Source organism: Ictalurus punctatus, chromosome 8, assembly GCF_001660625.3.
Source record: "Ictalurus punctatus breed USDA103 chromosome 8, Coco_2.0, whole genome shotgun sequence".
NCBI classification, from domain to species: Eukaryota; Metazoa; Chordata; class Actinopteri; order Siluriformes; family Ictaluridae; genus Ictalurus; species Ictalurus punctatus.
Window position 1 is genome coordinate 27,831,690 of NC_030423.2, and position 13,941 is coordinate 27,845,630.

The window sequence follows — 13,941 nt, forward strand, 5'->3', positions numbered from 1 at the left end:
CCTCAAGCAACGTTTTAATTAGTTCGAGCACCGAGCCAAAAAGCACGCAGCACGCACATGCACACTCTGACACACACCGCCGCACATCAGAGGCTGACGTTTGACGAGTTTTACGAGCGTGAAATGATGTTCCTAATGAAACAGAAACATCACGTGGAACTTACAGTACAATATAATGAATAGTAATGAGCACCTGAGGGACTCTAGGGCTAAATAAACACCTTTTCACATATACGAACGCATCACAAAGAACCACAGACAGGAAAGACTTGTGTTTTTTTTTTTTCGCCTTCGGGTCCTGCTCGATACACTTCAGGACGCAGATGACATTAAGAGCGATACGATGTACTTCAACCTACAGCACACCAAATAACAATAACAACAATCTGAATTATTATTAGCGGTTCCGACGGGTTCTCCGGTTTCCTCCCACCTTCCGAGAACATATCTGTAGGTGGATTGTTTTTAAATAAAAAAGTATTTTCACATTTTTAATAGCCTCTAGGCGTGAATGTGTCTGAGAATGGGGCCCTGTGATTGACTAGCAATGGACAGGCTCCAGATCGATTTTACGATTTTGTTGTGTAACAAAAATAAAACAAGATCCACAAATAAACCGTAAGCGATTCACACATATAAAGTGCGGTCGACAAATATAGCAAACGAGATGCACAGATATTTTTGTGTCACAAATAAATATTTGGTTTTCAAATATTTTTGGACCGCCCAGCCCCATGGGCTGTATCATTTATTTGTGGAATCTGCTTTTTTAAAACAAACAAACAAACAAACAAACAAACAACAACAACTGCTCTAGCCAATCAGTTAGCAAGACTTTTCATTAATGCTCACGTCACTCCGACCAGCCACAACAGATACACTATATGGCCAAAAGTTTGTGGACACCTGATCAGCACACTCATGTGTGGTTCTTCCCCTAAACTGTTGGCAAAAACAATCGTATAGATTGTCTTTGTACGCTGTGGCTTTACAGTTTCCCTTCACTGGAACCAACAGGCCCAAACCTGTTCCAGCATGACAGTGCACCAGTGCACAAATCTCCATAAAGACACGGTTTGCCAAGGTTAGAGTGGAAGAACGTGAGTGTCCTGCACAGAGCCCTGACCTCAACCCCACTGAACACCTTTGGGATGGACTGGAACTGGAGCCTCCTCACATCAACCTCACTAATGCTCTTATAGCTGTATGAACACAAATCCCCACAGCCACACCCCAAAATCTAGTGGAAAGCCTTCCCAGAAGAGTGGAGCACATTATAACAAAGAGGGGGGATGCATTCTATGTTAATGGTCAACGTTTGCGAATGGGCACCTATAGGTCATGTGATGGTCAGGTGTCCACATACTTTTGGCCATATCGCACTCATCAGAGTGTCAAGTTAAATGGGACTTCAGTACCGGGAAATATTCCACAGATGGGGTGGTGAGAGATTTATTTGAATGTTAATGCAGGTTTCTTGTATACATGTTCGGCGACGGAGACTGATGTTCAGCCGCAAAACGTCTCTGATTGGCCGATAGATGCTTCGGTTTAAAGTTAAGCTACGCCGAGCGCTTTAAGCGGACAACAGTGGGTAATCAATGATACTTCGAAACATGTGACTTTTTGACGGATACCAAAACGTTGCTGAACAATCAGCCTTTTCACATTACGTATCAGAGAAGTAGGGCTAGGAGAAAATGCCATACTCTTTTATACAACAGCGCCGTTGAATTCAGGTCCATTTTAAGGCGTTCAATCCGATGTGTACACAGGGTGGATGCTTTGAGTCTTCTCCGGGGAGATGTTAATTTAACAATTTTGGAAGGAGTATCCAGAGTCAGTACTTTGTAACAAGCTGCAACGCTTGGTTCGCGGTTACACGGTCACATGACAAGTTGTGTCTATTTATTTATTTATTTATTTATTTTATTTTTTTTACTTATTGACTTCAAGAGTAAAAACGAGACGCTGGGGCATAAACACTTGTTTAAAGCTGCTCTGATGACACGAATTAACCTGTTCCGCGGATGTTCCACAACATCGAAAGTATCTGTAAACGGATAAAAAGTATGACACGTTGTTCATACTTTGCGATCCTCGCTGTGGTATAAGAGGAATAAGCTTCATACTGTAACCCCGACCCATTGTTGATTATTCTCCTACAAGAGCATCTACTATTTCAGCTAGAACACATGTGTCATTTAGTCAGGCCTGAGTCGTAGTGTCTCTCCAATAAACACGCGTTAATATAGCGTGAAGGCCCATTAGAGAAAACGGTTATCACACTACAGTAATTCCTTTAACTCGGGCAAACACGTATAATTAAATTTCCCGAACGCTGGACTGTTATTCCCTTAAATCGGAGGCTGCATGGCTCCAGCCGAGCGGCTCCATTATCACTCGTGCGATAAGCGACAGCGCCTGCAGAGAGCCGTTATCTGCCTGATGAAGCGGAGGAGGCGGACACCTGCAGAGAAGGCCAACGCGGGACAGAACTCCCGCCGAGTCCTCGCTTTAAACATACGCATTTGTTAATCAAAGCTAAATCAGCTGACTCCATTATCACGATCCCAGACAAAAGATTCATCTTTATTCTTCAGTACCTTTAAGGAAAGAAAATCTGGACAGGCTTGTTTACAAATCCGCGGCCTGGATCCGATTTAAGATGTGAGATCTCGACCTGCCGTCACTGTTGTCTTTCCTGATAAATCTCTCGCTAATATTTTGTCATGTCTGACAGACTTTTACCGCAGAATCTTTTTAAAGACCGTCACATGCGTGCTTTGATGCCTGCTCCTCTCTAAACATATGGAAACGAGCGTGCCTGTGTTGGAAACACGCTGTTTTTGTTAGAAGTCCACATCAAGCCCTGTGCATGATAGAGTATGTAAATCCAGCTTCGGCTTCTCAGCCAAAACATCGCTCGAACACGTGAGTCGATTTCAGTGGATGCCGACACTCCCAGAGGCTGAGCTCGGGGCTGCGAGGAGCTTCATGCTTTCCAGACGTGAAAAAAAAAAAAACCTTAAAGGAAAGAGCAGGAACCGGGAAGAAACAGGAAATAGCAAGGTTAGCAAGAAGTGAAAACATTCCTCAGGACTGTACAGGGACTTTCTTCAGTGCTGGATGGCATGTGGGAGCATGTGTGTGTGTGTGTGTGTGTGTGTGTGAGGTAGCCTAGACTCATACAGTTTAATGACACTCAGAATGAGTGTGGATCCAGAGCACTCTGGGCATTTCCCGAAGATTTTTTAGACTTGAAGTACAAGCAATATGTCACGTTAATTTACTCATAACTTCACAACGGACCACTGCAAGCACTTGAAGTTCTTAAAGCTCTTGCCTTGAGTCGTATACATCTATATATATCTCTAGAAAGGAATTCACCTGACAATAATGACCTGACCTAAACAAACAACATCAGTTTCTGTCATCATTACACACCTGACATAAAGCGCTTTCTAGATCAAAAAGCAAACACAAACCAGACAAGATGTAAAAGATTACATAAACCAAACATCTAGCCTATTATTACTTCCTGAGTAATTACCCAGCATGCATTAGTACTTACTAGTAGGTGTTATATATATATATAGTATTACTCATTTGTTCGTGCTTAGTTCCTCCATAGTTATGTAAAGAATAACACAGAACAGCTCATGCTATTATAGGAAAATAATCCACACCAATCCTGATCTGAAGTGGATTATTTTCTCATAACATACATCCTGAACCGTGTTATCCGTCTCCTACGACAGCAAAATCTCCCGACGGTTATAATTTATACTTTACTAACGAACATGTCGAGCATTTCATCCATTTATACTTACATTGAATGTCATGCGAACAAGTTAGTTCCTGTTATCACTTACGTTACAGCAGCTATAAACAGTCCTTTCCTTCATCTGTTTCTCTTTTCTTTTCTTTTTCTTTTTTTTGAAAGACGAAAAGAACACATCGTGCCGCTTTCCTGAGAAACCAGAAAGCGAGAACGTCCTCTGTCCTGAAGACTTCCCTTGTGTCAGAAGCTTTACTTCTGACTGTTGAGACTCCTTCCAAAAATGCATAACAATCATCTCCTTACAGAAAACGTCCCCGTATCGACGATTGCGAACGGTTAAAAATGTGTTCACGTGGGCCGTCCGTTAACGTACAAGTCCCCGTGCGAGTTTTAACCCGCAAATCTGTTGTAGCTGCTAACTTCTGACCAATCAGAAATGAGAATCCAACAGCGCTGTGGTTAGAAGTAGTATATAAGTATAAGTCGACTGGTCAGTTCATTTCAAATGCGTTTCTTATGGGCTCATTTTATTTCAATGCACAAATTCACCACTCTGACCTTTGCCCCGTCATTTCTCCCTGCTCTGTATTTACCTCCAGTCACCCTTATCCAGACTCAACAGCCCCTGATTGCACTCGCCACACAAACAGCGCTAAAGTGCTCGGCTCCGCAGCATTCCAGTCGAGACTACGGGCAAGACAAAGTAAAAGAGCAATCCAAGCACAACAAAGACTGTGTACGTTTCCCTCCTCCGACTCAACGTGTCCCACACACACACACACATATACATGCTTTAAGACTCAGGTGGGAGTGAGCAGGTCAGCAAATGTAGAAGTAAACACAAAGGACAATACTCTGTTTACTTCTCCAGAGCTGAAGATCTGTCCGCATTCTTATCAGCTCGTTGACCGGGCGGAACACCTCACAGTGCAAACAGTGTTTAAATGAACTATCTCAGGGACGGTGCGAGCTCAGCGGGAAAACGCAGAGATCAGGAGGTTGTGAGTTCAATCCCAAGAACCGCTAGAAAGTCAGATATGCATCAGCAGGACCCTGAGCAAGAGGAACAACCCTTAACTGTTCAACCTTGTGCTTGGATTGGATTCTGACCTACAGTTTAGGGCGTCAGTGAACTTTTGCGCCTTTTGTAATAGTTGTGTTCGAGTCCCTCGGTGGTCCTCAGAGTGACGCCCTGTTTACACGAGTGCGTTTTCGTTTTGCTACGGTTACGCCTGTCGTCTGGACTACTCCCGGCGTTTTCCACCCTCGAAAACGAAGACTTTTGGAAACGCCGAAGACCCCGCTTTAGTCTGAAAACTCCGGGATCGCGTTTCAGTGTAAATAGACCAAAACGAAGACTTTTGAAAACGTAGGCGTGGCTTCGCCTATATTCGCCACCTGACTGGGTCTTCTGGATCATCGCGTATCCTTCCCTGATTCGTCATGGTACCATATGATGATTACGCTACCTTGATCGTATACACAACATCACGGAGACTGAAACGCGAGCTTTGCTGGCTTGGTCGTCATTCTTACCAGCCACCGTGCGGTTCAATTCTGTATTTTATTATACTGCAGCTGCTACATGCGCAAGAGGCGAGCTACGATTCGAGAAATCGCCAACAAATCTCATTTCGAGCGGCGTAAGACCTACATGGAACGCCGTTTTTTTTTTTTTTAACAAGCAACCGACTTCCTGTATACACTTGTATGCGCATATGCCCAGTGTACACGAGTGGTCATGTGACATGCGTTTTTCGGTCGTGTAGTGTGGACGGAGATCGTTTCTGAAACACGGCGGAAACGCCGGTGTGGACGAGGATCTTTTCCGCACTGGTGTAAACAGGTATGTGAATGTAATGTAAACGCACTAGTGTAAACAGGGCCTGAAAAGATGGATCTCAACATCACATAACCAGTGTCAGAACCGCTCAGGACAAACAAGGGATTCATGAACAACTAGCACAAAACATAAACACAGTTGTTGATCGTCAAGGTAACGAGACACAGTACTAAGAATCAAGCGTGTGAAATAACGTATCCGGGGCAGAACTAAATAAACAAAGCGCTTTACACTGGTTCTCATTCAACCATTCACACACACACCAATGGTAGAAGAGCTTCCATGCAATTCAATCTTGATCCAATCCTTGATCCTCAGACCGACCTTATTACTTCTATCAATATTTTTTTATTCGCGAAACGTTCACCATGTTTAAATCTTGTTAAGAACGATCCTCGTGGCGACGTCGTCTCTGAGAGTGTTGCGAATCAAAGCAGCTCCGATGTTATGAGAACGTTCAAAAGGGTAAATTTACACACCGCCTTGCCTTTTATCTGTAAAAGTCATTGTTTTATTTTCGCACAGAGACCGTAAAGCGGCGCTCGGGCTCTCAGCGGGGTGACGGAGGACGGCGCGAAACTGAGACGTTCCCATCCATCCCGTCCATATAACGTCCCACGTCTGTCCTTGTCCATGGAGGCTCCCTGCCAGCAGGTGTCATCGTCCCTACACTCTGATTTATCTCCACTGCTTTTTAACTTGGCAGGGGCCACAAACCAGCGCACACCAAAACAACCAGCTCCAGGGGCAGGGGCCAGGAGTGGGAAGGCTTCAAAAGGCCAGTGTGTGTGTGTGGGTGTGTGTGTGTCTAAATCTAGCGTATATACGCAGACTTCCTGACTCACTGAAGTGCTCGAGTGAGGTCTTAAAGGCATTTTTCTTTTCATACCTACGACTGTGCAAAAGTTTGTGTACCCTTAAGTCAAGTTGGAAAAGATGAAAATATATATATATATATATATATATATATATATATATATATATATATATATATATATATATATATATATATATATATTTTTTTTTTTTTTCCATTTGAATAAGGAGCAAATTCATCAAAAGGTGTATGCTAAGACGGTTTTGAGACCTGGTTGTATGTTTTATGTTGGAGTTGGTATTGCATGTCGCAACTTTGCTGTGTGATTGTATATGCAAACTCGGCTGATCATCTTGCAAAAGATTATCTCCTGTAGAAGAGACGTTTAATCTCAGTGAGTCTTTTTCCTGGTTAAATAAATAAATAAATAAATAAATAAATAAAGCATCTCCAATTTAGTCTCACTCATTTGTTTGACCAATGAATGCTACAAATATCGCTCTAACTATGAGTGAAGATTGTGTGTGCTGATATTTTGAAACGTCACGAGTGTTCACACATAGTCGCGTTCGCTATCCTGCACTAGCCTAGGAGTTCGGCAATAAAAATCCTTTTTGCCATTTCCTCTACAACACTGAGTAGCTCTGCCTTAAGAAGTCAAGAATATGAGAATTCAAGAACATATGCTGACGTATGCTTACTTAATATGGATTTACATGCATAACAAGGAGTCATGAAAATGTCCATTTGGGGTCGTTTGCACAAAAACGTTTGGGAACCCCTGAGCGTTAGCCCGTCTTTTCCCTTTCTAGCTACCTCCAGCATCGTTTATTTCCTCTCATGAGCACGTCAGATGTAATATTCACCACAGATTCTTTCTAAAACCTTACTTATTCCTTCTTCGGATCAGGTCAAACCTTTAACCTCCTTCTTTCGGCTCTCGATTGTGACTGTGTTCAAACTGTTTTCACGTAATCGCACCATTTCAGAACGCATACACGTTTCAATTTTAACTTTAAAACCTTGTTTAAGGTTGAATATAGAATCAAGATTATAAATATAAGAACTCCTGAGCATAAACTTACAGAATCCATGATAAACATAAACGAACCTACTATAGGTTTAACACACACACACACACACATACAAACAGTTTAAATGATTCAAAACAATGTATTTAAAGGAAATATTTCATCAGAACTCAAACTTTTGTGCTCAGCGAGGCATAGGGTGTTTAAATAACTTCAATGAATCTCTGTAAGTGAGTCTAGCTGAGCATTGTAGGTGCTGATTTGACACAGCGGGAGTCCGTTTAACCCAGCAGGTGATCGTTTTGAACTGAGATCACGTTTCCTTCGTAGTTAATATCGACTGTATTGTAATAGTCCATATTGCGCAGCGGAATAAGGTAGTGAGCTGCTTCAGTGAGAAATAATTTAACAAATGATTTAAAGAGATTGTGTTGTAAGACAACACAAATGGATTCCTAACTAAATTTGTTCAGAATCCGGGATCGGCCTAACGTTAATTCACAAATAATGATGATGATGATGATGATGATGATGATGGAGAGAAGGACTGTTTTAAAAGTATACTATTCACAGGCAAATCATCTTGCTATTTATATTTCACACACACACACACACACACACACACACACACACACACACACACACACAGCAGTTGTTTGTCGTTTTTAGATAATAATTGATGTATGATTGTTACATCGATTCATTTTAATCATCAACTTTTATTGATCCAAATCATCATATCGTTACACCCCTGGTACGTAAACCGAGTATATGATTGGACACAACAAATGTGGCATTTCCCCCTTTTTTATAGTGTTAAAAAATTGTTTTTGTATGAATATTGAACTTGTGAATAATAATAATAATAATACTAATAATAATAATAATAATAATAATAATAATAATAATAATAATAATAAGGCACTGTTAGGGCCACTATATAAAAAATAAAAATACAAGACTTTGTGAAAAAAAGTCATATTTATACTTCAAATATTACAACTTTATCGAAAATCTCATCATGTGACATTGTTCTGTAAATATTATGACTTTATTCTCGAAATATTTAGATGTTTTTTCTCATAATATGTCAGAACTGTTCCTCAAAATATTGACTTTATTCACAAAATACTGCAACTTTTTTCTTCTAATATCCTATTCTGACTTCTGTTTTCTTTCAAAATCTTGACTTTATTCTCTAACTGTTGTGATTTTTTTCCTCATAATATCATATATTATAACTTTTTTTTCCCCCCTCAAAGTAAGACATTATTCACAAAATATTTTGACTTCATTCTGGAAACATTGTGACTTTTTCCTCATAATATCATATATTATGACATCGTGTTGAAAAACGGCTACTTTATTCTGCAGCTTTATTCTGCGATTTTGTGACTTTATTTTGGAAATATTGCAACTTTTCTTTCTCTCCCTCTGAATTTAGTCTTGAAATCCTGTATTGTTTTTTTAAACAGTGGCCCTGTCATAGTGAATATCTAAATATCATGCTATACACTCTTCTTTAGTCTGTCTTTTGTACACTTATATATTTTGTGGCATCATTTTAGCTTTTAAAAAAAAATCCCCCAAACAAGATCAGCCTAATGCTGAACCTACACCATGCATCATTACTTATCAGAACCATACATCACCTGACAAGTGATCAGATTAGATCAGATTATAACTCACCAATGGCTTCACATGACACTGCAATGATCAAGATCCCAGCAAGTGTGAGGAAGTTTTCAGCTTCAGAAATCATTTTAATTCTGTCAATAAGTCAGAAAGAAGAACGTGGAAGCCACCGTGTAAGACACGCGCATAAAACAAGCAAATCCTTTAAAAAGCTTCCTGTAAAAGTGAAATGTCAGACCCACCTGGCGTCTGATTCCACTCCGGATACAGCAGGATGAAGCTAGAAGCAGCAGCGGGACACAGAACCTGCAGCCCCCGCGTCTCCTCTCGGCGTGTCCCGCTTCCCTGCGCGCCCCGCTCCCTCCGCGGACTGAAGTCCAGCAGCGGAACTCTTACAGCCAATTAGAAGGCAGCGGAATTTCGAGAGCCAATCAGAGAGCGGTCCGCGTCTCAGCTGCGTCAGCGCGGCGTGAGCGCGCATGTGGAGCTGAGACCGCCATCTGTCTGCAGTGCACGAGCTTACAACCTATTGCTTAAAATTCAGTGGGTGATCATGTTAGTAGAACTTTACAACTAAAGTGCAGACGCACAAATAATCTCCGATCAGTGTTGGGTTTAACAACAACAACAACGACAACAACAACAACAACAACAACAACAACAACAATAATAATAATAATAATAATAATAATAATAATAATAATAATAATATCAGTAATAATCAATTTAAATGTTCTTTTTAGGTTTAACATAAATGTAATGCCATGTTTAATTTATATCCTTTCTAAAACCCAAGGTTGCTTTACAATTTTGGAACAGAATGAAAACAAACACCGCCTACCTCCTGAGAAGAAGAACAAGAGCAGGAAGAGGAAGAGGAAGAAGAAGAGGAAGAAGAAGAAGAGAAGGAGGAGAGGAAGAGGAAGAAGAGGAAGAAAGAGAAGAAGAGGAGGAAGAAGAAGAAGAAGAAGAGGAGGAGGATGAAGAGGAAGAAGAGGAAGAAGAACAGGAAGAAGAGGAAGAAGAAGAGGAAGAGAAAGAAGAAGAGGAAGAAGAGGACGAAGAAGAGGAAGAAGAAGAGGAAGAGGAAGAAGTGGAAGAAGAGGAAGAAGAAGAAGAAGAAGAAGAATAGGAAGAAGAAGAGGAAGAGGAAGAAGTGGAAGAAGAGGAAGAAGAATAGGAAGAGGAAGAAGAACAGAAGGAGGAGGAAGAAGAAGAGGAAGAAGAGGAAGAAGAGAAAGAAGAAGAAGAAGAAGAAGAGGAGGATGAAGAGGAAGAAGAGGAAGAAGAACAGGAAGAAGAGGAAGAAGAAGAGGAAGAGGAAGAAGAAGAGGAAGAAGAGGATGAAGAAGAGGAAGAAGAAGAGGAAGAAGAAGAGGAAGAAGAAGAAGAAGAGGAGGATGAAGAGGAAGAAGAGGAAGAAGAACAGGAAGAAGAGGAAGAGGAAGAAGAGGAAAAAGAGGAAGAAGAAGAAGAAGAAGAAGAAGAAGAAGAAGAAGAAGAAGAAGAAGAGGAGGAGGAAAATGAATACAGTTGGAAGAATTACTGAAGATGACTCTGTTACTGTTGTACGTGTTAATGTTGTTGTTGTTGTTGTTGTTGTTGTTGTTATTGTTGTTGGTGGTGTTGTTCTTGTTGTAAATGTGATAAGTCAGTGTGATATGTGCCCCTTTGTGGCATTTGGGCCCTAAGCACCAGCCTAGATTGCTGTATGCAGTATTTATGAATTGTTATAAGGGAAATTAAAATATATTCCTAAAGACAGAATGAAAAAAAAATGACACCAAACTTGAGCGAGAAAAAAAAAACATCGTTCTAATTTATAAATGATCCACACGATCTTGTTAACTCATTATGACAGCCATGTCTGTAGCATTACAATTTCCCTTCACTGGAACTAAGAAGCCCAAACCTTCTCCAGCATGACAATGCTCCTGTGCATGACGCGAGCTCCATGAGCACACATGGTGTGTTAACGTTGGAGTTGAGGAAGAACTTCAGTGTCCTGCACAGAGCCCTGACCTCAACCCCACGTTAGAACACCTTTGGGATGAACTGGAACACCGACTGCACCCCATGGCCCCCTCATCCAAAATCAGTTCCAGACCTCTTGTACCTGAATGACCAGAAATCCCCATAGTCACGCTCCAAAATCTAGTGTTAAGCCTTCCCAGAAGAGTGGAGTGCATTATAACAACAAAGGGGGAATAAATCTGGAATGAGAAGAACAACAAGCTTCAACAAGCACAGTGGGTGTGATGCTCAGGTGTCCACATACTTTTGGCCATATGCATAGTGTAACTACAGTGATGTACAGATATATGTGTATGAAGTATATACAAGTATATACGCTGTAAGAAGTACCATCTGAAAATGAACAGTGCAAAATAGAATATAAAAGATGTCAAATGTTTTTGAACACCAAAGGTTTTAGCAGTTTGGGCTATTCACTTTATAAAAGTTTATATTTTTTATTGGGAAGAAAATAAGGCAATAGTCTTGCTTACTCCGGTACCAGTACCCTCAGTATATACAGTATGTATGTTATAATTCTCAAGTCTGATTGGTTAGAAAGTATTGATTAATTCTCCACGACTTGTATGGTGGACATAAAGTAAGAATTAAAAAAAAAAAAAAATGAATTGAAAACGTGATTTTTAACAAAGAAAAATAGATCATCATTGATACAGTGAAGTTTTCTGTAAAGAGATGTTTATTAACATTTATGGAAGGAGTCTCCAGTGTCAGTGTTTTGTAAGAGTCAAAGGTCAAGCTATAACTAAGTTATCCATCATGGGGAAGTCTTCAGGATGGAGGATATTACAATTTCACAGTTACATGACAAGCTTCGATGGTTAACCTTCCTAGTGATAGATAGATAGATAGATAGATAGATAGATAGATATACAGATAGACAGATAGATAGACAGACAGATAGAGAGATTGGCAGACAGACAGACAGATAGATAGAACACTGGACACAAATATGATAAAATACATTCTCATACATAGATCCTCCTCTCTTCCTTTCCCCTATCTGTCATTCTTCCCTTTCTCTATTTGTTCCCCTCTTCTATGCTTCCTTCTCCTGCTCTCTTTCATTCTCCATCCTCTCCCTTTGACTCTCATGTTTTCTCTCCTCTCCTCTCCTCCTTTTTCCCCTCGTTCTTTCACCTGTCTTCTCCTCTTCATGCACCATTTTGCTCCTCGTCTTTCCAGTTAATATTTACTTTGTGCATGTATCCACTCAGAAATCCTCCGCTGAGAGAACGGAAATAGGTGGTTTCGTTGAAAACGTGAGTCATTCTGTACGCATCACCATGAAAAATAAGCCAATAACAGAAACGGCATGAAAATAAAATTGCATTCAGGATGAATAAATCAAGTATATCTTTATTTATTTATTTATTTATTTATTTATTTATTTATTTATTTATCTTTGCGCTGAAATGTATTCACCTGGAACTGACCAAAACATTCGATATATGATTGAATCACAGAATCGTGTATTTGTTATGGAATTCCATTTGCCGTCTCAGCCGTATTTGAAAGTTCAGTCAAAGCCAGTAATATTCTGATCTCTCCCTCTCTTTCTCGCCTCTCCTCTCATATAAAATGATTGATTTGTTTTGTCTCCGAGCGTGCACTCCTTATGAAGGAATCATTTATAATATCCAGAGGGAAGAACCTTGGTCTTTTCAGCCTGTAGGTGGTGCTGGAAGTCCATGTACGGAGCATAAAGCACCCGTCTCCGGAAAATACGAAGCACATCACTTGGAGCTGATTCTCGTGTTGTATATATGAATAGCTCGGGGTGTCACTGCACGTCCATCTAAATCTTCGAGGTGAGTAACGCCAACGTTCAGTCATTAATGCAGGCAAGAACTGTTTATACAAGATGCTCCTGTCTAATCTCGTCAAACAGCCGTTGCATGTTGTTGAATGTACAAGTTGGACTGTATTTCTCTTACAATAAACTCTGTTCGTCTGTCTTTGTGTGTCTTTTTTTATATGCAATCCAAATAGTTTTTGAGTATAAACAAATGCACTTTATCCTGGTCAGGGTCGCAGTAGCTCCAGAATCTATTCAGGGAATACACCCTGGATGGGACGCCGGTCTATCAAACTCAGATATTCACACCTAGGTGAAATTTAGAATGCCCAATCCACATACTGGCATTGTACTGGATAGTTGGAGGAAACCAGAGAACCCAGAGGAAGCCCGAGCAGACTCATGGACTGAGCTCAGGTTCGAACTTGGGACCCTGAAGATGTGAGGTGGCATTGTTACCCACTGCACAACTAGTGCCTCCAAACTAGAACAATGTTTTTGGTCACTCATAACCCTTAATTGCCATCTGGACCCTTAACCTTGTAAGTACCATTTTGTTCAAGCATTCTTTACAGAGTCACTGGATAATGCAGGGTTAAAAAAAAATAACAAATGGAGGCCAGAATAATCAAAACACATTAACATATAGCACATATCAGTGATGTAATCCATCTTAGTTAAGCAAAAACAATATTAAACACTGTGAGAATCCAATACTGAGAGACAACAGGAGGTTAGACAATCGCTCAAGCTACACATACAAATATTACTCGATTTGAGCCACATTAGTGGCTATGCTTAGTTCTTAGCTTAGATAAAATGGTTCTAATTGGAATGTTCCTCAACAGTGTTTCCTTATTTTTCAATTCAATTTTATTTGTGTAGCGCTTCTAACAATGGACGTTGTCTCAAGGCAGCTTTACAGAAACATATAAACACAGGATGGAGGTTTTAAGCGTGTGAATTTATCCCTATTGAGCGAGCCGGTGGAGACGGTGG

The 13,941-nt window shown here is 40.5% G+C and overlaps 1 protein-coding gene across 1 annotated transcript in view; it reads right to left on the reverse strand.

Moving 5' to 3' along the window:
• The window catches only part of fgfrl1b (fibroblast growth factor receptor like 1b), a 43,978-nt gene extending 34,504 nt beyond the window's left edge, over window positions 1-9,474 (reverse strand). The window contains exons 1-2 of the mRNA XM_017475099.3: window positions 9,353-9,474; window positions 9,165-9,244 (exon numbers count right to left, since the gene is read on the reverse strand). Coding sequence (XP_017330588.1) covers window positions 9,165-9,237 — 73 coding nt within the window. The 5' untranslated portion in view covers window positions 9,238-9,244; window positions 9,353-9,474. The remainder of the gene's footprint in view (window positions 1-9,164; window positions 9,245-9,352) is intronic.
• Window positions 9,475-13,941: the final 4,467 nt, after the last annotated feature.